This window comes from Apteryx rowi, unplaced genomic scaffold, assembly GCF_003343035.1.
Source record: "Apteryx rowi isolate R43461 unplaced genomic scaffold, aptRow1 scaffold_206, whole genome shotgun sequence".
NCBI classification, from domain to species: Eukaryota; Metazoa; Chordata; class Aves; order Apterygiformes; family Apterygidae; genus Apteryx; species Apteryx rowi.
Genome location: NW_020448375.1, coordinates 1031606 through 1057677, shown reverse-complemented (window position 1 = coordinate 1057677; position 26072 = coordinate 1031606). Strand labels below are relative to the sequence as shown.

General features: G+C 38.1%; 1 protein-coding gene across 1 annotated transcript in view; it reads left to right on the top strand.

The window, feature by feature from the left end:
- PLPP4 (phospholipid phosphatase 4) overlaps window positions 1–26072 on the top strand; it is a 69026-nt gene that overhangs the window by 26118 nt on the left and 16836 nt on the right. Inside the window, exons 3-5 of the mRNA XM_026063973.1 lie at window positions 1443–1533; window positions 4913–4976; window positions 6492–6616. Coding sequence (XP_025919758.1) covers window positions 1443–1533; window positions 4913–4976; window positions 6492–6616 — 280 coding nt within the window. The remainder of the gene's footprint in view (window positions 1–1442; window positions 1534–4912; window positions 4977–6491; window positions 6617–26072) is intronic.

Sequence of the window (26072 nt, the reverse complement as noted above, 5' to 3'; positions counted from 1 at the left end):
TTTCTATCTGTTTTTAAACAAGGTAAAGCAGTTGGCTCCACTCCCAAACACTTGTCTGTAAATGAAAGAATCATAAAGTCCTGATCTTCTAAAGCTCCATCTAAAGTCAGCTCAATGCATTCAAGAGTGGCAGTTGAAAAGAAAAAAGTAAAATAAACAGCTTTCTGAAATGTCAGGAAGTTGGTGTTAGAATTTGCTATGTTGAATAAGGTCCTACTGAGAGCACAGTCCAGTTGGGCTGCCTTCTGGAGCACTGCTTAGTGTGAGAAAATGTAGAAAATTTCTTTGGATTAGGGCATAAAATTTGTGTCTCAGGTCAGTATCAGCTCTGGAATAATCTGACAGCTAGTTGCTGGTTCTTTACAACTTAGTGTGGTGCATAAGTACTGGTAAAACAAGAGAGCTGAGTTTCAGTCCAAGGGAGACTAGGTATGATGGGTTGCGGAGGAGATTGAGTTTCATAGCAACCTCAATACATTTCTGACTATTTGATTCCCTAGACTGTGAATTGACCTGTGGTCCCCTGGCTTATGGCAACCAGAAGACAACAGATAGATATGTGCAGTAAGATAGCACTGAGAGTCCAGTTAGAAATGTTTCTTTTTTTGTCAAAAATCTGTACAGGGGAAATAAAAAAAAAAGGAATAGTAAAATAGGAACTTGGTCATTTGCTTTGTGTACCCTCTCTTCCATGTAATTCCAGTTTTCTTCCAAAGTAGCTTGTTGCTTTTTGACTTCAGCCTGACATAGTGATTCTTAATTCACCACTGATTTTCATGCAGGATAATTCCAGTTAAATGATACTAGTAATGGGTGTCAGTATGACTTCCTTTTCCTGACTGAATGGTACCTTATTGTTTGAGTGACCAAATTGATTTTCCTGAGGATAGGAGGATATATTTGACTGGAAAAGTGAGTTCTCAGCACTGTTTTCTGTGATGTTTGGCTTACAAAGAAGGGGCTTCATCCAACACTGTTCATGTGAAATTTCACAAAATGAGTAAAATTATCCTTATTATCAGGACTCACAGACCAATATGCTTCACAGTGTTGAATATTGTGCTGCCACTATTCTCTCTCTCTTTGGTGAGAAAGAGAGAGAGAGAAGGGATAAATGCTGCTAGAAAACTTTGTAAAGCGGAATTGGCAATAAATGACTCAGGATATTTATAACCTATTACTTTTTTCATTTTTGAAGATGACACTTTAAAGGCAGCTCCAGGCAATTACAAATCAATTATAACCCACAATTATGTTACAATTTTTAATATATTAATTGCCTTATTGTTACAAATACAAATCATCCCACTTTGCTTGAGGTCAGGAGTTTGATAAAGATCGTTCAGCCTTCCAGTTTAAATGTAGCTAACTGGAGCTAATTATTAATCAGTTGGATTGAAAAGGAATTGATGCTCTCACATGAAATTTGTTCTCTCTTACAGGCAATTTCGTTCCTTACGCCACTAGCAGTCATTTTTGTGGTGAAAATAATCCGGCGAACAGACAAGACTGAAATTAAAGAGGCTTTCTTAGGTAACATATGTCGTATTCTAAGATGGAAAAATGTGTCATAGTTCTTTGATTCAAATTTTAGTCTAAGCCTTGAACAAAACCTTTCTCCATTATAGTCCAGTCCTGTAGGTTTCAGTGCAGCTATAATGTCACACTGTCTCACAAAAGCCTTTGTTTTTGTGTGTTTCTAAATGTGCAAGTTCTTTACCTTGATTCCGCAATCTAACTAGCAAGGGCCAAAATGTGGTTAGTAAAGTCAAGACCAGTGGAGATAGACTGTCCAGATACGTATTTTTCTGTCACAGTGAGTCCATTACTTACTACTTATTTACAGCACAGCTGTTCTAACTTGAGAGATGGACAGGAGAGCCCTGTGAGACTTAGCTGCTTACTTAGAAAATCATTTCTCTCATTGTTTTCTCTGTCTTTCTCCTGGAGATTCCCCATTGTAAAGTCTGTGCTCACAGCTCAGCTTTTCTAGTCACAGTCTGATGTTGCATTGGAGTTGGATGTGCACTTAATCCTGGCCTGTGAACTGCTATGGCTGTGTTAAGGGTGAGCTTTTGTCATAGTGGTAGGCAGCAACCTCCAGCAGGGGATCAGGGTAGACGATAGGGATGGTAAGTCTTAAACTGTCCCAGCTGATTGTGACTGAGTCTATCTTTTGAAATCTTTTAGTGATGTGTGGCTGAATCCTTCTGTCAGCATTGTCAGAGTCCGAAATTGACTGAAGCACTTTTATTAACAGAGAGAACTTTCAAGCACTGGGAATTGCAATTGCTTTTTTGGCAGTATATTTGAAAATGCCTAGCTATGGAATTTTCTGTGTTTTGCTGGCTAATTTGCAGTTGAATTTATTGGTGCTCAGATCGTAAGATCAAAGCGATACTCAACTTTGCTTTAGCTAGATTGGATATAAATATTACTATGCATCTGCCTTTGAAATTTTTTTAGACAGGGATGGGTTCTTACAGCTTGTTCTTTCTCCAGTTTATCTAACACCAGTGTGAAAAACTGTTAATTTTGATTTGGTTGCTGCTAGTCATTTGTAGAAAATTCTGAAATGTTACATGAGTGATATTTTATTGACAAGTCAGTAGAGGTAGCCTGGATTAATGAAATGCATGCAGTCACAGTACTGAGTTCCACTTTGTGTTGTTTCAGAAGGAAAGGAGCTTTGAATTAGTTTCCCCATCACTTGTTCTCATCTTTTTGTTCTAAAGAGACAATCATGGTTCCTGCTGTTTTTGCCTTCTGTTAAGTTCCCTCTATAATGCCCAGGATGAAACTCTGTTTTCAGGTCCTTGCCAGCTTCTCGACTGTTCTCCCTGCCTCTCAAACTTTAAGGAAACCCCAACCTTGATGTTCTGTTTTGCAGGGTATCCCTGTGCCCCATTTGTTCAATATGTGCATAAGTGTAGAACTTCTCATGACTTAATCCTGTTCAAGTATACTGTACATTAATATGATTCAGTATGTTAATGTGTCTCATGATGTGAAGTTGATGTGAAGATTCATTAACTGTGATGAAGCTTTGCTGATTTGCACTGTGATCTGGCACACAGTTTGTAATGAATAATCAGGAAATCCCCCAAAAGGTGAATTTCTTTACACGCCTATAATCATAGGTAGAAGGGATCAAAGATTAAAAGGAGGTGAAAATACTGTCTGCATTGCTCCTCATAAAGGAGGTGGTTCAGTGTGTCTAGAGTAAGCAGTAGTTAGCTTCCTAAAGTAGGTGCCCTGAATCCTTCCCCTAGAAGTGCCCACCTCTGTCTATTGACCAGGTTATGTGTCTTGGGGTGGGCAGTGTGAATCTTCCCTAAAGTGGAGATTCACTTTATTTGTTGGCTTACGTTCACACTGACATTTGATGTTTGGACATTTGAGTAAAGAGTATGCAACATAAGTTGAAACACGGTTCAGTCAGACCTGCAGTGAACAATTAAGATAAAGCTTGATGAAGAGAGTAGACTTTACAGCATATTTCAGAAAACAAATGTCTCTACATCCCTTAAAAAAGAGAATGTCATGCTGTGACATAGCTGGTCATATGCATTTTATCTTATAGATAATTTCTATTCAGTCATGACATGCAATCACCATAAATAACTGAGAGAACAACTGAGAGGAGAAAGAGCATGCGCATGAGTGCTCACTGTGAACAGGGGTATTGATATTGTTCAAACAAGTCAAGTATTCCACTTTCAGTGTCTCTAGGATTGATTTGTTCCTTTATTCTTGCTGGCAGCTATTGTAAAATCTGAGAAAACCCTTGGTTTTGCTTTGATGTAGGACCTCTGTCTTTATTTTAACTTAAAGAAAAATATATCCTGTGACACGCACAGATTTTTATGATCTATAATATCCTCAGGCAAAAATTTTATGGAGACAGGATGAGCGCTCCTAAAGCGCAACATTTGGGGCAGCGGTTCAATGAGAAAATAGCCAGTGGAGCTGTCATAAACTAAAATTATATTACTGTAGCTGTTCTGCTGGAAATCAGAGATTTGCCTGATAGTTTATTTCAGTTAAGAAATAAAATGCAATGGTTCTTGCAATTGTTTTAGAGAACTGCAGTCTGGACTGCAACATTAAATCAGTTTCAGTCTAAAAACAATGTACGCACTGGATCTGAATTTCACTGAAATCAAGGCAGAAATCTCCACAGTCTTTAGATGAGGTCCTTTGGGAAGTCTAAGGACTTGCTGTCTAAGTATAAATAATGAGGGTGATACAGTCATACCCAGCATGACAGTTCCTGTTTATTTCTTCAGTTTTATTACGAAGGTTGGTCAACACCTGGGAGAGAAAGGGGGAAATGTCAAGGTTTATGGTTAAAACATCTATGTCCATTTGAAAGTAAAAAAAAAAAAAAAAAATCCAATTCTAATTTCAGCTAAAAGGCAGTTCTGCCTGAAATTGGACAGTTTAACTGAGTGTATATATATGTACATACATATAAGTGTATATGTGTTTGTGTATCTTACATATGTTATACAAAAATTCCTCTTGACCTGAAGACTAAGTTTTTTATGTAGTAAATTGCAAAACTGATAAACACAGAACTTGATTCTGTAATGCTTCTTGCATTCTGATTATTTATGTCTCTGCAAATGACATGATAGGAAAACCCATTTTGTGTAAGGAAATAAGATTTCTCAAGAGTAAAAGCAGAACAAAAGCAGTCATGTGATTGTTATGATACTTTGGGGTTTACCGTCAGTCAGCGTAATTAAAAAAAAAAAAAACAGTGGACTACAAAGATCATTCTGTTGTACTGAAAGGTTCATTTTCAGTTCAGTAAAGGTTTCAGTCTGTAAATCAAATGCTGTAATGCTACAATCTATAACATGGTAGTTAGGTTATTATTGTTCTATTTGTTCATTCTGTTTTGTAGCTGTTTCCCTGGCTCTAGCTCTGAATGGAGTCTGCACAAACACTATTAAATTAATAGTGGGAAGGTAAGTCTCATCGTATTATAAATGATGGCTTTAACTGTTAAAGAAATGAAGATGACACAGTTGACAATTACAATACTTCTTAATAAAAAGATAAAAACCACTGCTCCAAAACACATTGGGTTAGCAAGGGCCTCTGTAATGCTGTCTTCTCTGGTTCAGGTGTTGTACAACTTTATTATGTGAAATCTAACTGTGGCAGGAATCTGTGCCCTTGCATTTTGTTATTTGTTTGACTGGTTGGCAGTACAGGCAAACAAGTGAAGTTTGAAAGGAGAGGTGTGAATTGAAATCACTTCATTTCATTGGCAGCACCAAAGGGGGAAGAATCACAGCATGTGAGGGTTTATATGCCAATTGCCACTAGTCTGATTAAATAGAAATCAATTCAGTCTTTATTTGACACGGTGTCTGCATTTTGTGAAGTACATTACTGAATGTGGTATTTCCAGATAATTCAAGGTCCATGGCAGAACAAACCTTGGAGCTAAGCAGTGAGTGGACTGCTAGGTAGGCCATTTTTAGGGAAGCATAAATTTGAATGAAGGGCCCAACTAGCAAACAGAACTCCCTGGAGAATAATTATTTTAGGAATTTTTGGGGTTCTTTATCTAAATTTCGAATAGCTATAACTTCAGCTGAGAAGTATATAATTGGCTTGAGTTCATACACCATTTAGTTGACTCCAACACTGCATTTGTTCTTCAGCTTCATGAGTTCTGCAGCAATTTGTGCTTGGTTTCTAATGTTGTCTGCCACAGTACTGCTTCCCTGACAATTGTAGTACTTGGCAATTTTATTTTAAAGTGCTTTTGAAATATAATTAAGGACGTCTGCATCATCCTTTACAGGCAGACATGAGCTCATTCTGCTTGCACTCCAAGCCAACTGGTTGCTCTGTTAGTATGTCTCTGAATCTGTGGTCCTTCACTTTGCTTCTATAGTGGGGTTGTGTTAGCTCAGGCTCAGTGTGACACCACTCAGGCCTACATGCTTCTGTTCAACTCAAAGTATGGTCAAAAGAAACTAAGAAGTTTGTTCAATGCAGTTAAAGAATCAGCCTCAGGACTGGGATTAGAATTTGGCAGGTTTTTTGAACCCAATCTCTTAGATGAGTGCAGGCTCGTTCTAAGCGTGTCAGCAAGATTTGTGCGACATTGTGGGTAACCATGCTAATTTGCTCCATTGCTGGAAGTGCTGTGCAAGAGTAGCCCTGCAGATTCATTATCAGAACTGAGCTTCTGTGTATTCTTTGGAATTAAACGCACTGTGAGGAGAGTCAGGCTCCAACTCCCACTAGTTTGCTGCGCTGGAAGCTTCCCCAAAAGAGCCTGCCTGCAAAAAAAGTTTGCCTTGAATTGATTATGCAAGGAAAGTGAAGCATTTCATTTACTGGTGTGTTACTCAAGCAGGAGGGAATGAAATCTGTACGTAATAGGCGGTAAATATAGTGATCACTTTGAGGTTTATTTGTTACTACAGCTTTTGTATTTTTAATATCCATGGTGTTTTTTGTAGACCGCGTCCCGATTTCTTTTACCGCTGCTTTCCAGATGGAGTAATGAACTCTGAAATGCACTGCACAGGTGATCCAGATCTGGTGTCCGAAGGCAGAAAAAGCTTTCCGAGTATCCATTCTTCCTGTAAGTTTATTCAAAAGCAGTACCTCTGTCAAAAACTTTGGTAATCTGTGTTTCAGAATTGCTCTTTTTTTGTTAAATTATGAATGTGATTTTTTTCTGGAGAGGCCTGTGCTTCTGTCTTAGGTCACCAACGGCCAGAAATTTTCTCCTGGAAGTAAAGTTGTGAGCCCATGACTCTTCCTGATCTTGAGAACCACCTGTCTCCACTGACAGCCACAGCAGGACTGTCAGTAGAGTGAAGCACTCTTCAAGGTTAAAGAAAACAGTATGATACCCAGGGGATATCTGGTTCCTAAAGGAGACCTCTGTATGCAACCTTTGTCCATACTGTAGATATTTATATTCCAAAGAAAGATGGCAGAACATGTCATACCATATGTCTGACTTACCATAGTTTTGATGAGATCTAGTTGTTAATATCTTTGAAGCACGAGATCTACTGAACCAATGCTCAAGTCACAAAGATAGCTTAGTTCTTAAGGTTTTGAAAAAAAAAAAATCATTAATAAGTTTTTCTTCATGGGAAGTTGTATGTTTGGAAGTGGAATGGGTAGAAAGGAATACAAAGAGATCATATTGCATCACGTTATTCATCATAATGATCTGGGTACAAGGTCAGACTCGAGAAGTCCCCACGCTGCTAGAAGCTATCACAATGTGCTGATAGAAGGATGATTCTTTCATTCCCTGTTTTCTTAGTCACTGATGACATCCACTACTGACCATGGCTAAGGATGGGATCCTTGACCATGTGGGCTTTTGTTCTGAACAGTTGTTAAACTTTCACATTCAGATGTCAATTGCCATTGGACTGCTTTGCCTGAGCACATGCAGGAGTAAGTGTTAGCTCTGTTCTCAGCTCAAGCAAGTATAGAAAGCACGTAGAAAATCCTGACTTTTCTGCCTACATGACAGCACAGAGGTAGTAGGTAATGGGGTGACAGGTGTATCGGTAATATCTTATTTGGAGGAGCAGGTGGGAAACAGGTAAATTGGGCACAGTTTGGGGTTTTATGAGTTGTTTTCTGCTCCTAAGACAGTACAGCTGTTCACTTATCACCCCATTTGGGTTTGAGATGGTCTATGATCTAGGTCTGATGGATTGATCAGCTACCCCAACTAATGCTGTATCCTGACAGACATTTGAGTGGTTTTACAAAACTAGTATGATTTAATTAGTTGTATTAAGTCAGATGTTTATGAATGTTCCTTTCTCTGTCTTGAGGAGCTGACTTCTAGAGTGTTTTATTTCAGGAGGTCTAATCAAATTTCTTGATCTGTAGTCTGTAACGGTGATTACTGTGAGTTTTTATTTTTTGGGTCAGAGTGATTTGTTGTGTGCTGTTCAGTTTCTGAGAACTGCCAACTGAGTACCAGTAAGTCATATCTCTGGAATTTGTTTTCCTGATTTTCTTTTTTTTCTTCTTTTTTTTTTTTTAAATAATGATTCCAGTTGGCTAATTGTACAGAGTTATATGTTGCAAACAAATTGGGTAGAGATGAATGAAATTCTGCTTTGATCTTGCTTGCAGTGTCCCCAGAAGAGATAGAGGTGTGGTGGATGTTTGTAGATATAAGCTGTATAGTCCTAATCAGTAAACCAGCTGAGCCTTGTCAAATTGTGCTTATGAGCTTTGAGTCACATTAAAGAGACAAATATATATATATATATGGATATATAGAGAGAATATATAAATGTCTTTTAGAACAAATGGTATTTATTGCTGTTCGTAGTCTGTCTTCAAATGCTGGTTTAACACATTTAATTGCAATTCTTTTAAGTTTTTCTTCACTGTAGGACAATAAAGACTTAAATTCTCAGTACATCAGTGCATTTTATAGAGTAGTAGTACTCAATCTACTCAGTGTGCTAAGTGTGACAAGTTATAGTTTGTCAGTTCTCATTACTGAAATGCAACAGTTTAATCTGGGGCTGCAAAGTGTGAGTTATGGAGGACATACAATGAACTTTCATTTTTGCCTACACTACAAGCATAGTATCTGTAGCATGCTTTGCCCTGTCCTACATCCCAAATTTCATACCAAGATTGCCTGTTGTACAGTGAAGTGCATTCTTTGTGCCAGTGGAGCAGTCACAGAAGGCATATTGGAGTTTTATTTTTAACTGGTATGGGTTTTGTAAGCATTGAATAATTTTACTGCAGCTCACACAAAATTCAGTAGGAGCGGAATGATTGCTCAGTGGATTTAAATCAAAATTATGAGAATAGCTTTCTCCTTCACTGACTGACGCAATATTAGCATGTGGCTGAGTTGACTATATTTCCCACTACAAAGCCTTTTATTAGCATGTGATAAGAAAGAAAAGATATTGTATAAGCAGTAGATTTTATCTGTTGATAAGCCAATGCTAGAGTGAGGCAATTCTGCAGTTGCTAAAAGTTCTTAACTGTTTGAAGCCTGATGTTATGATATCAAGTCTCTGACAAGCGCGTGTGTTCTGAAGCCTTAAAATCACTACCCTCCACTCATTCCATGTAGCAAGATTGAAATTACCAGGGTTGACAATATTATTTTATCAAAAATGGTTTATAGTCATGATAAGAAATTAATTTTCTTGCTGCCACTTCACACCTCCCCCCCACTAGACTGAAGAGTTAAAAGAAAAAATTATTCTGGGAAACCTAACATTACACTGCCTTCTTGGACCTTTGAAGCAATGAGGATGTTAAAGTTATGATACTTTGCCTTCCGAAGTTTTACTTTAATTTTACATTTTCAGCCTTTTTTTGTGTGTAATACTGTAGACAGTCTCTCTCTTGCCCCTCCCTGTGAAAAATGATCATCTTATCTCAGATTTAAAAAGCTGTCCTTCCTGCATTCTTAACATATAAGGAACTTCAAAATTTCCTTCCATAAACTCAGTACAAGATTTTTTTGACTCCTTTCCCTCTTCTTCCAGCATAACATTACCTGTAGATAAAATGAGGATGTTCTGTTCTTCAGGTTTTTCTTATCCTCTCTCTCAGTTCAGTGTGGAATTCAGTGAGCCAAAAAAACGCCATTAGGTTACCAATAGCACAGAATCACAGAATAATTGAGGTTGGAAGGGGCCTCTGGAGATTGTCTAAGTCCAATCCCCCTGCTCAAGCAGGGTCACCTAAAGCACGTTGCCCAAGACCTTGTCCAGATGGCTTTTGAGTATCTCCAAGGGTGGAGACTCCACAGCCTCTCTGGGTAACCTGTTCCAGTGTTCAGTCACCCTCACAGGAAAGAAGTTTTTCCTCATGTTCAGACAGAACTTCCTGTGTTTCAGTTTGTGCCTGTTGCCTCATGTCCTGTCACTGGGCACCATTGGAAAGAGTCTGGTCCCATCCTCTTGACACCCTCCCTTCAGATACTTACACACATTGGTAAGATCACTCCTCCATCTTCTCCAGGCTGAAGAGTCCCAGCTCTCTCAGCCTTTCCTCATAAGAGAGATGCTCCAGTCCCTTAATTATCTTAGTAGCCCTTTGCTGGACTCGCTCTGATAGCTGCATGTCTCTCTTGTATTGGGCAGCCCAATAATAAACATAGAGCTCCTTTCTGGGACCCAGTACCAGCTCACAGGGTTTGGATGTAAACTGGACTTTTCAGAAGAAATTGTGTTCTACCTTATACTACTGTAAATCTATAGTGACTTTATTGTTTCCAATGCAGCAGTGCTATACTTGCCTAACTGCGTGTGAGAACGAGTCGTCTTTGATGTTATATCAGCTCCCTTAACCTTGCTCCCTGCAAGTTTTGTGTAATTTGTGAGGTCGTCCTGTGTTATTGTTATATGAAGCAGCACCAAAAAAGCTTATGTTTTTTCCTGTTTTATCCTGCTTTCATGGCTGCAGAAATGTAAGTGGGAAGAATGAGTTGACATAAACTATAGCACCTCTCTTGGAATGGTAGTTACAAGTAGCCCACTACAATTTGGTGTTTTCTACTTTGCTTGAACATGTGAAGAAAATAAATCACAAGCGAAAGCAACATGCTGCCAGGCAGCTGGTAAAGAGAGATTAAAAGCTTCAGTCAAGAGCCATTTTCATCTTTAAACCAACTTTTCTTACCCAATTCCTTGGACAGACCATCAATCAAAAACTTTTTTATACTCTAAATAGTCATCTATGCAAAACAAGGCCTTTGACAAGAAAGTTTGTTGTGCTGTGAATGTTTACTGCAGGAATATAGTACATAACAACAGTGACAATACTGACATCCTCGTATGGCATGACCTGACCTTGTATGCTCAATAAAAATGTTGTGAACTGCCTTTCTTCCACTCTGAGGATCAGCTTGTGCCATGAAGGAGAATGCATTCCCCTTATTAGGGACACGGATGATTTTCTTGGCTTAAATTACCATGTCTTTCATCTCCCTGTGCCAAGGAGTGTATGCAATACAAATATGAATATGTTTGGAGCCTAACCTGTTTTGGAAAGGGGTAGAGACACTTGCAGGTAGAAGTGAACTATAGTTGCCCGAAACAATTAAGGCGTGTTGTACCAAATCAGAAAAGGAGGGACCTAAGTGAAGACAATGTTGTTGTTACCACCCTCTCTGAACAAGGGGAGAACTTTACCTGCAGGGGTTGCTGAAAGTGTACTTTGAATTGGTGTGCCTCATTCAAGGCTGCTTTCTCCTAGCTCTGTTCTTTGCTGTCCTTTCCTGGAAAGACTGCTGAGATTACTCAAATCCTTCTTTGTTTAACTTTTAACCACTGCAACTTTAGTTTAGAATCTACGCAAGCACAACCCCAGTATTCAATGACTGCATCGAAATTTGCGCAGTAGTGCATGTTGCACTGGATCTGAGAAGTCCCTGGATCTTCTGGATTGCTTGGAGCACATTTTGCCTCTTTACCAGTTGAACTGCCAGAATATCTTGTTTGAGGGAACCAATATGTGGGGGAGGGGAGTCAAGACTCCTGTCGGGGTCCAGCAGCTCAGAGGTGTTCCTGAGTCCCAAGTTCAGGCATAGCTATTCTGACTAAAGCCCTTCCAAAATGTAGGTCTGCTCTTCCATACTTAGTATTTCTGTGGCTTTATAATTCGTTGGCTATTTAGTGTAACTGGCATTATAACTGTTGGCTATTAAAGCTGCTATCTGTGAAGATACTGTGCAGCCTCTGTATGTGCATACTTCATTCAAAGAATAATGTTTATGGGAATCATAAAGGCAGCATGTTCTTCCTCCTGCACGTGTCTTCTATGCAGTTATTTTGCAGAGAGCCTTCAGACAGCCTACTGGAGATACATGTGGCATCCTAATTTCTCAAGGTATGTGGAGTAAGCATGCTTACTCTTCAAGGTGTGTTCTGGTTGTATTTTGCATGCTTGCTGTCCAAACAACAAGCAAGTGTATCTCAAAAGTGGCCCTGAAAATGGTGGAAGTTACTGAACATTGATGATAACTTATAATATCTGGAAGTGCTGCCTGGAATAAGGACTGGAGGAAGTCTGACATCCCTGTGGTGGGCTTCTGAAGACAGTATTTCTCCTGAGTGTTTGGTGAAGTACGATAGGAATTGCACTTTGCTGGGTGTTTTTGGTAGTTTTATGCTAATTTACCCCAAATTTAGCCATCCCAATGTGCAGCAGAAACAAGAATATATATCTTCCTCAGATCACTCCTTGCAGTGCTGGAAAGCACATGATGCAGCTGATGATGGGACTCTTCACCGTTTTTCTCTCCTTGTAGCACAATTCAAACAGCAGCATCAAGCAACAGATGTAGAGCAAAACATGAGCAGCAAAATGGTTGAACATATAGACAGAATGATTTTGCATATTAAAGAAACAAACAGCACAAATTATACTGAAATCAATAAAAAGTTATTGTTGTCTGGAATTAATAATACATGTAATGATTATGTAGCATACCAATTGGGGAAAAAATGGAATGCATGAATAAAGAGTATTTAATTGAATGCAACATATGAAAACCGATAAGAGAAAAATACAGTGAAGTTATATAGTGAATACAGTGAAAATACAGGACAGTTAATTGGATAAACCACATGCACTGCTGACAGCTGAAAAGAACACTGAATTTGCAGGCATATAGTATAATAATAGGATGGATGGAAGGCTATTCATGATTAATTTCTTCCTTTTTATCTCATGATTGATGTCGTTTTGACATTTGAGTCAGACTACAGGATCTTTCCACACACAAAATGTGAACCTAGAGTCTTGTAGCATTATTTTTCTGAAAATCAGTAATATCTAACTGTTTTAATATTTATTGTTGAAAAGTTACCATCACACAGAAGCTTTTGTTAAGTTTAATTATTGCCTTATACATCAGAGTGCAGAGAAAGTGCATGAGAAGTAAACCCTTGTAATACTAATTTTACATGCAGCAAAGCAATTCCAGGCAGACCAGATATTCAGTGATAAAGACTGGAAATGAAATCAGAACAGTTCTTTTCAATATCAGTCCTTTGTTACTTTAAGTAGCTTTATGCATTTACCGATTCAAGAAGTATTTCACAATGCATCATTTTTCATGTGCTCTACTAGCAGTGAATGTTTGTTTTTTTAGATACTGCCTAAATAAACTTTAGGATGCACTTAAAATTTAGCATTTTAGAAGGTGGAGCAAATGAACTGAAGTGGACTTCCATTCCTTCCATCTGAAACCTTTGAGAAGCTGACTCTGATATCCAGTAGAGTTTTTTTACTTTTTCTAATTTCTTTTAGCAAAATAGAATGTCACTTATGAATAGTTTAATTAATGCTGTCAAGAAACAATTTTATACAAGATCCTTCAAAGTATCTTTATAAAAAACCTAGAGTTTTGGGAAGAACTGATGGAGCTCTGACCAAATCTGGGTAAGAAATAAGAATACATACTTACCTAGTTTACTGGATGTTTTTACACAGTTACATGTTGGCTGGAGATTGGTTTAAACTAGAAATAGCACCATTTGCCAGGACTGCAGGTAGATTTCAGAGGAGAAATTAAGCATAATTTGTGTGTATTATGAAAGAAGACGGTAGGCAGTTTAGGGAGTGGAGTGGAAACTGAAAGATACTTTAGAAGACAGAAAAAAATACAGCTGTCAAGGAAAGCACATTTTAGAAACACAAATTCATAGAAATCCAAGTCTTGTTAGCCATCACAGAACAAGCTGTTCATAATTAATTTCTCAAAGATTTTGGCTGTGAAGATTCAGGCTTAAAAATATGCATTCAGATTGTATTCCCAAGTTGGTGATAATGAGTTTTGGTACAGAGCTCTGAGTCAAAGGGAGGAAGACCCATGACATTTTAATTCAGTCCTTAACCCGGAATTCATCTATATAAATGAGGGTAGATCACCAACAGCAAGCACAGTTGTGCTGCAAAAGTGTGTCCTTTCACTTATGGTAATAGAATAAGTGAGTGTGTTTTGACTTGTTGCCAAAACTAGGTGAACTTGTTGATCTGGCCTCAAAGGTTTGCTTATGTTTGCATGTTACTTATCAGAGCAATGGGTAGTTAAGCAGAGTAAAATAGACACAGGGCTGGCAGTCAGAAGTATTATAGTTCTGCATCCAGCTACAGACCTGTCTTGCGTTCCTGCTTCTGTGATAGTTGTGAACTATGATGGTAGAGAAGGTTGAGGGGAGCATAGCATAGAGATCTCAAAGTGTGGGGCTTTTACTGTCATAGCCTACCTTCTCTTTCACATTTATTGACTGTTTATTGGCTAGTCATAAGTGCTGAAGAAAATGTTTTGGGGAGTATCAAACTGCTAAAGGACTTTTCAAAGCCATATCCTGTGCAGAAAAAGTGTAGATCTAGAGACTTATTTCAGATCTCAGCTTAGCAAGCAATAGACCATTTCGATGTAAATATCACTTTGCGATAGCAGTAAAACCCGCAGTATTATATTCTGAGCTGCTTGCCATGTAAATGATTTCTGAATGGATTATCTACTGAAGCTTTCTTAGAAAAAAGTAACAGCTCAGCAATACAGACTTGCTTCAAATATTTGTTTGGTCAAAGATATTATTTATTTATTAAAAAAAAAAAAAGATTCCTAGGCAGTCAGACATCTTAGAATATGCTGACATTATTGCAGTAATGAAGTCTTTGGAGGAGCAAATATGGGTAAATAATAGTAATGCAACAGATTTTATTCAAAAACACCAAAAATCCTGTGTGGAGGAAATGCTAAATTCTTGACACTGTTTGCTTTATTAGAGGAAGTGATTATTTCATCATGAATAGCTGTCCTTAGGTTCATATTCTACTCAAAAATATGTGCAAGCAGATTGCAGTTCTCAGAGTTTATAAACTCAGGTTTACTTAGTGACTGTTTGTGAATGTTTTATTTATGAATTGGTCATCAATATTTGCTATTTAAGCTGTATTTTTCAGCTTAGAGATTGCTCTCATAGATTTCAGGAAGTTGCATGAAACTGGTTTTGATGCCTTTGTGCTAAATAAAAAAGGAATTGCTTGGTGAGAGGTAATTTTGAACTCCTTGGAGCCTGTACTTTTTTTATATCTATTTAATATCAGTAGTCAGTGGCAGATCAAGCCAATGATTGTCATGAATACCCACACAGGCATCTTGAAATTAGTAAGTGTTGTGAATAAATGAATAATGGTTTGCTAGTCTGGTTTATACCAGCTTATAGTTTGAGTCACAGAATTACAGAATCATCGAAGTTGGAAGGGGCCTCTGGTGATCATCTGGTCCACCCCTCCCTGCTTTGAGCAGGGTTAGCTAGAGCAGGTTACTGAGGGCCATGTCCAGTTGAGTTTTGGATATCCCTGAGGATGGAAATTCCACATCTTCTCTGGGCAACTTGTTCCAGTACCTGATGAACTTCACAGTAAAAATGTTTTTTCTTAAGCTTGAATAGAATTTCCTGTATTTCAGTTTGGGGCCGTTGCCTCTTGTCCTTTCACTGGAAATCACTGAGAGGAGTCTGGCTCCATCTTCCTTACTGCCTCCCATCAGGTATTTATACACATTGATGACACCCACCCTGAGCATTCCCTTCTTGATGCTAGACAATCCCAGCTCTCTCAGCCTCTCCTTGTATGTCACATGCTCCAGTCCTTTAATCATCTTTCTGACCCTTCACTGGACTTGCTCCAATGTGTCCATGTCTCTTGTACTTGGGAGCCCCCCACTGGACCCAGCACTCCAGGTGTGGCCTCACCCGTGCTGGGTGGAGAGGAAGGATCACCTCCCTTGACCTGCTGGCAGCGCTCTGCCTAGTGCAGCACGGGTTGCTGCTGGCCATCATCGCCGCAAGGGCACATTGCTGGTTCATGTTCAGCTTTTTGTCCATCACAACCCCCCAATCCTTTTCTGCAAAGCTGCTTTCCAGCTGGTCAGCCCCCAGTGTGTTCTGGTGCATGGGGTTATTCTTCACCAGATGCAGGACTGTGCGTTTCCCTGTATTTAACTTCGTGAGACTTCTGTCAGCCATTGATCTCAAACAGAACAATGCAAGTGGATTTCATATAACTTTCTAACTGGAAGACAAACTTGATAAAAATCGGTTAAATAATAGAGTTGCTGAAGAGATAATTAAACTTACAATTTTATGTTAGAGCTGGATAGATTTATGTTAATAAATTCAATAAAAAACATTTTCTGTATAAAAGTACTGTATGAGTGGTAATGTGAGTGAAATGACCTTGTGCATTTTTCCCATAAAATACTTCTGTGATTTTATTTTTGTAGCTGGAATGTTGACATAAGTTAGTTTAAAAAGTTGACTTCTGGCTAAATTGTGTTTTTGATTTTTTTTTTTTTAATAGAAATCTTCATTGTTTCCAGAGGTTCCTTTTTTTCAAGGAAAAATCAAAATTTGTAGAAACTATTTTTAGTAACATCTCCATTTGATTTGAGCTGCTTCCAGCATGACTGTTAACACTGTATTATAGATGAGCTCTTCTCTGTTTTTCTCTTTGTATTGTATCAGTTGAAAAAGAGTTGTGGCAATTACTGTTGAATACGGCTGAAGAAATCAGAGAATTTCATGAGAAAACTGAAATGAAGCATGTAATCAGTGTATTTGGTTGTAGGGACAATAACAGTGAGTATGTCATATGTTTCTGAATTGCTTACTCCCTTGATGAATAAAGGACTCTTGATATGTTTGAAAGAATAATGGCCCTTTAGAGGTGGAAAAAGAAAATGATTTTCTCTCTCTTTCAAGATATAGCATACACTTGCCTCAGTCTTCTCAGACAAGATGGCAAACCACATATACATACTCTTTTTTGTGTCTTGGTTGACCCCCTTTATGTAGGAAGTTCATGGTTTTTAAAAGAAACAGTTCCTTTCAGTGTATATTTTGATAACATGCACTTTTCATACAAGAATGCCCCACACAGTAATATGTCACTACTAATGCCCCAAATTTGCTGTGGCCAGATTTGCAAGGATTTGATATTTCAGGTTCTAACACTGTGCAGAGTTGATTTTTCACAGCCTCTTTTTTCAGGATAAGCCTTTGCAGATACAAATTCATCATAAATTGAGGTTAATGTCTATTTCCAAAATAGGAGGAAATCTTGCTCTGACCAAAATCAATGCTAAAACTGAATTAGCTGGAGAATTCCTATCTATTAATAATCATCACTGCTACATCTGAGAAATCATCAACAAAAAGGGTTAATGGGAGCAATGACCAAAGAATTAGGATCTTAATACCTACTGTGCACTTCAGCATAACCACGCCTTTGAGAAAACTTTGCAGGTGGAACATGTTGCACATTGTCAGTTCCATGTGTATCAAAAGTAGGATATGCATGCTATATGAGTACTGGACATGAGGTGATCTGTGCTCCTTTGTGGGGAGAAACAGCAGTGTCTCTAAGAAAGGAAGTACAAACAGCAAGAGGAAAAACTAATAGGTTACCCTTTTCTGCTGGCATAATAAATGAGATTACATCTTCAGACCAGTCCTGAACAGTAATTTCCTACTTTAAGTAGCTAGATTCTATTACGAATGACAGCAGTAATTGTTCATTTCTTGTAACAAGCTTAAGGTTATGTAAGAAAAATTCTTCCATAGAGATCCCCCGGCGCTATCTGCAGATGAGAATAAGGAGAGGAATCCCAGCTGCCTTTTTGTCACTGCATTTCCATCTTTTCCTTTGTGAGGAAACCAACCCTCATATCCTATAAGTATAAGCAATATGTATGTCTTTCCCTTTAACTCTGGCATACTTCCTAGAAGCAGAGCTCCTGTGTTAGCTTCCTCAGACTGCCCTGTAAGAAGTTTCCTTACAGAATTAAAGGGACTGTACTGAAAAGCTAATATTACTGTCAGTGTTTGCATTTGACCATTGCCATTGAATGCAGGTGGAAGCTGGGAGACTGACAATGTCCATTGCCACCCTCATCCCTACAGAGCATCCCTTCTTGGGCAGGAATGGCAATAAACACTATTTCAGAAACAGTGCTCAGGACATAGTTCTCCTATCCAGAATGCGGAAAGCAAACATTGTAAGTTTCTGCTCCCATCTTTTTCTAGGAAGAAAACAATAGGTAATTTCCACAAGCTATTAAGAGTTTGAGTATATTAAATCATCTAGATGCCAATTTATTAAGTGGCTATGATGCATATTATTGTGGTAAATGAGGTGGCTATTTACCTGCCTATTTTCTTTATGAAAATATATAGCCATGCAGGTGTGCTATTTGTCTTTGTCATTGCTTACTGCTTATCTGTCTGAGGATACAGTGAGTCTTAAGGTGAAAGGACATATCTGTATCTTTCCATCAAATTTTCTGTAAACAGTAAGTTTGCTTCCAAGCCACATAAAGGGTCTTTGCTTTTCACCAGCACCTAGTCTTTTGTATTAAAATGACTGACAGATCTGGATCATGAGGTGTTATACCTCTCTGCTGTCCAGCAAAATTTAGCAGACTCTTTTCAAAAATGAAGCTGAAAGTAGCATGATTCTTCACAGCAGCATATGTTATTTAGCAATGCCAAAGACTGCATGAAAAATCAAAAATGAAACCATATTCTATCAGATAAGCCTGTTCCTTCCTTGATCTCAGCACTGTGACTTGTGATCCACTGTAATTTGTGGTTTTACATAGGATACCAAAGAGTTGGTGGGGTTGCCTCCCACCACCCAACTTGTAGAGCCTATCATGCAGGGAACTCAGGATTGGAGTGAGACTTCCAGAGAAGAGTAAGAGAAATCATCTCTGGAATCATCTTGTATCTTGCATCACCAATTAGGTATAGAAGTTTGTCTACTGCTCCCTTTTCTCTCATCTAAACTGTACTTTTCAGGTAAAGTTGGGGTATATACTTGATTTCACAGCTTGAAGAAGACTTGGTAATGATACCGTTACTGAGTAGCCATTACCTACTGAGGTAGGCTTAAGCTGTATACAAAGTTAAGACCCACTGTTCTTCTGACCACACTTCTAATTGAAAGGAGCTTGAGTCTGTGAACTGTTGTGACAACTCTTCTCCTGTGAATCAAAGCAAGTCAGAAAGCCCAAGACTACTTTGAAAACTGATGACTCTCAACTTAGGCCTGTAGACAGAGGAGACTGGTACATCAGTTTCTGACCATCTTTAGGAAAGAAATAGAACAAAATCTTCCTCTATAAAATAAATAAAAATGAGAAACCTCACCATAACACTGTTCTATGCAAAACTGGCAAATAGTGAGATTCTGTGAGATTGCCATTGTGGCACAGTCCTAACATCCCACTCTGAAATCCTTTCGGTATGTTTTTGTGTAGCATTTTTCTGTAAGAACAAACCAAGTGTAGAGATATTACTAAAACAGGTATGTTGTTAGCTCTTCGCAAGTTATATATTTGCTAATGTGGAGTGTTCAGTAAGGCTAGTTAAGCTCAACAGTGGACTGCTTTAGGCAGCACTCAGAGAGGTAAGAGAAACTGAGCTACTGCATTGTATATGAGAAGGAGGCAAATAGCTGAAGAAAAACCATGTCTTGGTTGCATGTTCATTGTATTCAATGCATTAAAAGGTTTCTTGCCTTTCTGCAGGGGTTAATTTTAATTTCTGGTCAAACTCTGACCTCATGAGGGATATCTCTTCATCCTCCTCTACAAAGAAGAAGAAAAGGAATCTTAGACCCAGTCAGAGCTCCTGTTTTGATAACTAGAAGCTTATATACTTTGTGAGTTTGGCCCCAGTCCCGTCAGGTGTGAAACATTCTGGTCAGATCTGATCAGGCATGATTGCTAGAGGTAGTCCGTGATCTTAATCTTAGGAAGGGGTAAATTTCTAAATCCCTTGGGACTAAATGTAAGGCTTTCAATGGCAGCATTTTTGTTCTAATCGGTAGTGTACTTTGAAGATAGTTTTATGACAGTCCTCTTTTACTGCAGTGTGGTTCACGTGATCTTGGAGACCATAGACTGGATTTCCTTTGGATGAGATTAAACCAGAATGTTTATTAGGCTGTTTGGCCTAGACTGGAGCTATTTGGAAGTAAAATAGGTCATCCTGTTTCCATGGGGATGGTAAACCTATCTACAGAGTGGTCTGGTGTAGGTCTCCTCTGTGAGTTGGGATGTATGTTTTCAGTTCTTCTACAAGAGCTAGTTATGACCAGCCTCTAAATGACAGTGGGTGACTCAATACCCTTTTGAGCTGCAAGAGGGATAGAACTGACTGACAGAAGTATATGTTTTTGTAATACAAATAACCCTGAGCCGATCTAGAAATATTTCAGTAAAACAAGAGTACCAGCTGCAGTTTTATCATAAGTAAAACAAATCAATAAAACCCTCAGAACTGAATCATAAAATTAAAATACTAGGCATCCTTCTTTAGAGATGTCTGACTGATTTATCAGATTGCAGAAATCTCGGTCATAAAGATTTCTGAATACATTGATTTAACTCTGATGAAAACAAGGGAATATTAAAAATCCCTTGAGATAAAAGCTATGAGATAAATATAGGAAATCAAGCATGTTGTTTATTCCAGAAAGAGAAAAGTACAGAGCATCTGCAAGAAGCCTCGTTGGGATTTTGATATTACTGTCAATTCTGCATAGAAAGCACTAGATATTACAGATAAGTAAGTAGCTAGATAGTAATAATTTTTTCCCATGTAGAGAGGACTGAGCAAATAAGGAAGTCAGCGTTTTATCTAACAAAACCTACATGTAAAACATTCATGCAAAATATTTTTAAAACTAACAATACTGCTCTGCTGCAATCCCCCTGATTTCCTGTACTTCTCTCATAATTTTCTCTTCAGCTTTTACTTTTTGTTTGTTTCAGTCTGAACTTAGTCAGTGTTTTTAGAACTCTTTATGACTGTGATTTCTGCATTCTGTTTGATCAACCAGAAGCTTTGGAAAAATGATCGTGCTGGGAGTTTCTAATCATATTGGAAGGCAATGTAAGTTGGACTCATGGATTAAATTGTAATCATAGTATAGTATTTTAGGAGCCCCCCCCCCCTTTTTTTTTTAAACTTCTCATGGTGAGGGCAGTCTGTGGATGATTTTTTTGAAGGAATTAGGGAAAGGAAATCAGAATGGTTGGCCAGATGCTTTTGGTGTAAGAGAACTTCCACAGACACTAGGGACTAGATACAATGTGGACAGCTGAGGGTGTTCAATGATGCAAGAAGTTCTCTGTTATATGATTAGCCATTCTATTCTTCACGCTATTAGGCTGTCTTACCTGTCATCCTTCCCTTGGCTGTATTCCTTCATTCCTTCCTTGAAGGTGGGATTCAGCTCTCTTGACTGTATGCATCCTTATCTGAAACATTCACAGAAGGGCTCCTTGCTAGTCAAGGGAGCACTAGGAGGCACAGTTCATCTGACCTGTTCTAAATGTCTCTTAGAGTGAGATAAAACACACCTTGGAAATGCCTATTTTTCCCTATCAATTGTAGTCTAGATGACTGGTTCACAAACTAATATCTGCATTTGTTCAGACGTGACCTATCCCTCCTGGCTAAACTCTGCTTATTTTGGCAGGAGGGATTTTTGAGATTGCTCCTAAATTAGTTTTCTGTCTGGTCCACTGCTTGGATTTTGGGGAGGGAGAGACAAAGATGTAACTTCTTCCCCTCTCTAAAACAGTTATAAATTTCAAGCAGTCGGACTAAAAGCCTCCATCGTATGAATTTGTCATCTTGGACAGGTGGCGACTATCACCATGGTTCTCAAAATATATAGCACCTTTTCTGTCAACTGGCTGATTGCTTAATATTTTATTTCCTCTTTTTCTCTGCAATTAACAGTCCACTCAAAGTGTTAATGTTTGTATAGTGCATTACCATTGTATTACTCCTGAGGAGTTGCCACCTCTGATGATATGGAAGCTGATTATGCAGTGCAAGCTTGCAGCAGATTTGCTTGATGAAGCTCTAATTGTATGAACATAGAATTTGTGGTATGTCTTGCTGTGCCACTAAAATGAAAAAAGGAGACTGGAAAATATTATATCTTTGGAGTGAAAGGACAGCTAGTTCTGCCTCCCCTTTTCACTAAGTAATTGAATTTAGTTGTAGAAAATAAATCTTTTTACATTTTAAAAGCCATTCATTTGTTTGAAAAATTAAAATGATTTGTGTGTTTCAGGGTGAAGAAATTATTGAATTTCAATAGAATCATCTGCTATCTTGAGATAAATTATATCAAATATTGCTGCAGTACATGTAATTATAGTTGGCTATCTAAATTTGAACTGTTGATTATCTTTAGCTAGTAATTTCATGGAGGATAATCATATTTCCTTCAACTCAGAGTGAACACTTTAAGTAACAGATGAGCTACAAGCTACAGGTTTTTGGCTGTAATTGCTGCTACTTTCCTATTTTCAAGATAAATCTTGTAATTAACAGCTGTATTGCAATGCCTCTCTGAAATATTTCATCTTCTTAAAGAGGAACCCAGGGAAATAAGGAATAGATTTCTTAGATATGCAGGAAAAAAGTCTCCTGTGGGGTTTTTGTGGCTTATCAATTCAAGCGGTAAGGATATGCAGGAATGTTTGTGTTGTACTTTTTACTTCTTCTTTGACACATTTACCTCAATACTCAGTAACAAAAGCTATTTGAATTCATGAGGGGCTTGTGAGATGAGCTCCATAAAGCTTAGTGCTCCAGAACTACTAATAAATCTCCTGCTAGCCTGTTTGAGATTCAGATTATGTATATAAGTCTCAAGGAAACCTCCAAAAGTCTTTCTGTTTTTTTTTTTTTTTTTTTTTTTTTGAGTAGAAAAAAATAAGGTTTTTTTGTTTTTTTTTAATACAAGTTATCTCATCACTGTAGACCAGTGGTTCCTCACTGGTATTTATCCTACCCAGCAAACATGTTCTATAGCTTTTCTTTTGTATGGCAGCATTTAATGCAATAATGCCTGTTTGTTACAATAAAATATTTTCTTCTTTTGTATACATTGTTAAGGACACTTCTCTCAGTTCTACAGTGTACTCCAGAATGGACAGCAGCTTTATTTTTGCTATCTTCAGAGGATCTGGAATGAATCTGAAATGAACATATCCACTTGCCAGTCCCTGATCATCTCAAGAGAGTTATTTAAGATTTTCTATGTATCGAGCCCAGGGTGGAATTCAGGGAAAGCATAGTATAGCTGGGCAGCCGCTTTCCTGTTAGTATTGTCCTGGGTCACTTTGTCACATAAGGTGGGGTTGAAGGAGGCTTCAGATCACTTACCTATTTTACCCATACCCTTCTCCTTCGCATAAAATCCCAAGTGGTAAAAGTGCCTCCTCCAAATGGTTCTGTAGTGGATAGGGCAGTCTTTATTTCTTTGCACTTTGCAGTGCAGCAGGAATATTTAACATTTTTCTTCTTCATGCTGAGTCTCACTGCATGAATAGGAAGCAAAGATCTACATAATCCATACTGCTGTAGCTGTGCCTACTTCAAGGTGGTGCCTCAGGCAATTTAAAACATCATAAAATTTGTACTGCCACTTGCACTAGATTACTGCCATTTATACTAGATTTGGAGAACTGATCTAAATCTTTTATGTAGGTACTATGTTTATGCTAAGGTCTAACAGAAAGAGAAAATTATTCTCTGGCTATTGATAATTGACAAGGTAGTAGCTGTTTAATTAGTACTGACCTGTTTGAATTAATCTGGCAATTCTTGATCTCAGTTTTAACAGATTTTTTTCTTAAGAAACTAGATGTATATTATCAGGTTTTTATTTCATAAAGGGATGCAGATACAATCTAAGAAAAATATTCAGCCAACACTTGGTGTTCCTGGTGCCTGTAGGGAGCAAAATGTGTTAGTCGGGAACTACACCAGAGTAGCCCCACCATGGGGATGTTCAAGGACCAGTTGTATCCTAATGTCTTTCTGTCCTGCATTTAAATCTGATACAGATTAATTGTTTGCATGTAATTTCACCAAATGTAATTGAGAAGCATGGAGATGTTGACAGTGAGTAAGGAGTTAAAGACATACCTTATAGAGAAAGATGTCTTTTTAGTCTGATCCAGTTTACAAGACAGTCTGTTGTAACTTATATTAATGCTAAGGCTTCTTGGATTAATGCCCAAGTGCTTATCCCTTTCTCTCCAGAGTAACTCCAGCATGTGAGACATTTTAGACTTGTCTTTACTGGGTTCTCAGAGAGAGGGGATTTGTCGAAGGTTTCTGTGAGCAGAAGTGGCAAAGCAGGCCATGGAACAAGTTCACCTTTGGAATTTCTTGTAAATGGCATCATTAACTGAGCAATTCAAAAGTAGCTAGTTCTCACTTTTTGCTTGCACTAAGATGCTCCCTGAGACCATATTAGGTATTTTTGGTGTAATGAGGTGTTTTGTAAGGTGCTTGAAAATGAAGTATGACAAATGAAACAAAAGGGATTCACGTGAATTAATTATAACAGTCCTGCAAAAGCAACCTAATGACTAGATACTCTGATTGCTTACCTTTCTGATAATACAGGTCTGTTCTTGTCCTGACACTATCCTGCATCTGATACCTTCTTTTTGTTTCCAAAATACTTGCATACATGTGTATTTTCTAATTTACTTCAAATATCACCTCTGCTGAATTGTCTGTCTTTGTTTTTTGTGAAAACAAATAAATAAAGCTAAGCCAAAGGGAAGGTGGTTGACTATCCCACTTGGAGGAAAAAAAAAAAAAAGAAAAATCTTTTGCCTATGATAATAAGCTCAAAACATTCTCTGGGAATTGTATTTCTATAAAATCCTCTCTGAATTGAATTTCAGCATTAAAATTTATGCAACCATTTGGTATCATGCTTTTTCCTTCAGGAAAGATAAATATTTCAGCCTTTGAACATTGTGAAACTGAAAACATTCACCAGTTGCACCAGCTAAAATTGCAGTAGGCTGCTGTGCAATTCCAGTGATGAATAGTAGCTGTTTGCATTTGGAAAATATACAGTAATCATTGCAAGTATGAAGCATTACAGATGAAGAGATGGATCATTTTCTCTGATTGTTACACAGACCATTTGTAAATGGTTGTTTTGCAGTTTCATAATGTGTTGCCACTTAAATATGTTGAGGATTTTTTTTTTCAGTTTAAAAACTGCTTAGTGTAAGGGAGTCTTAAGTCTCTTAGTATATTACCATGCTTAGCAAAGCCTCCATTAAAACTTTAGATGATGATTCTCATGGGGTAGTTTGATTTCCAGAAAACACTTGCAAAGGCAATTACATATTAAAATGAATAATTTATTTTGGGGGCTTTAGGTCAGATTCTTGTTCAGAGTTTCTCACTTCATGCATTTTAATTTGGTGATGGGTTTGATCCATACAGGTAGCTTTTCAAACCCACTTAGAACTTCCAGCCAGAGAGAATCAGATGTCAAGATGGAGTCTACAGTATTTCTAGACACTATCATCCTCTTTACTTCTTCCATGAACATTTTCTTTTAAGAAAGTGATAGAAACAGACTGAAAGATTGTCTGACAAGACTTTTTATAATCCAGTAATCATAATGTCCAAGGGAAGCTCTTTCTGATATGCCTTAAATACCATTATGGTGTAGTTTAAAAATGTGCCTTCCAATTAGTGGTTCCAGATACCCCACCTACACAAAACAAGGTGAAAGGCACTCATCTTATGTTGGTAGTTTCTAAACCATTAGGATTTACAGGTCAAAACAATACTTTGTAGACACAGAAATGTACAAGCCATCCAATTAGATAGAGGAAACCTATTCAGTTGCTTTTTCCCACTCTTTCATCTTATACAGTCTACGGGTTACTAAGAACCAGCTCTGCAAGGCCTGGACCTGGTACCCTTACAGAATGCCATCACCCCACTGGAGTGCTCCATGGTGGCAAGGTTCTGCACGTTTGATCCACTTGCAGGATGAGGGCTTGGAACGTGAATTCCTTGGGCAGAAGGCATGCAAATTTTCTTTTTCTCTGAAGGGCTTTGCTTGTGGCATTGCTGTAGCATTAAACAAACATGCTCAGATACTTCCTTTCAGTTCCACATGTGCATAGATCTTTGCAGCTT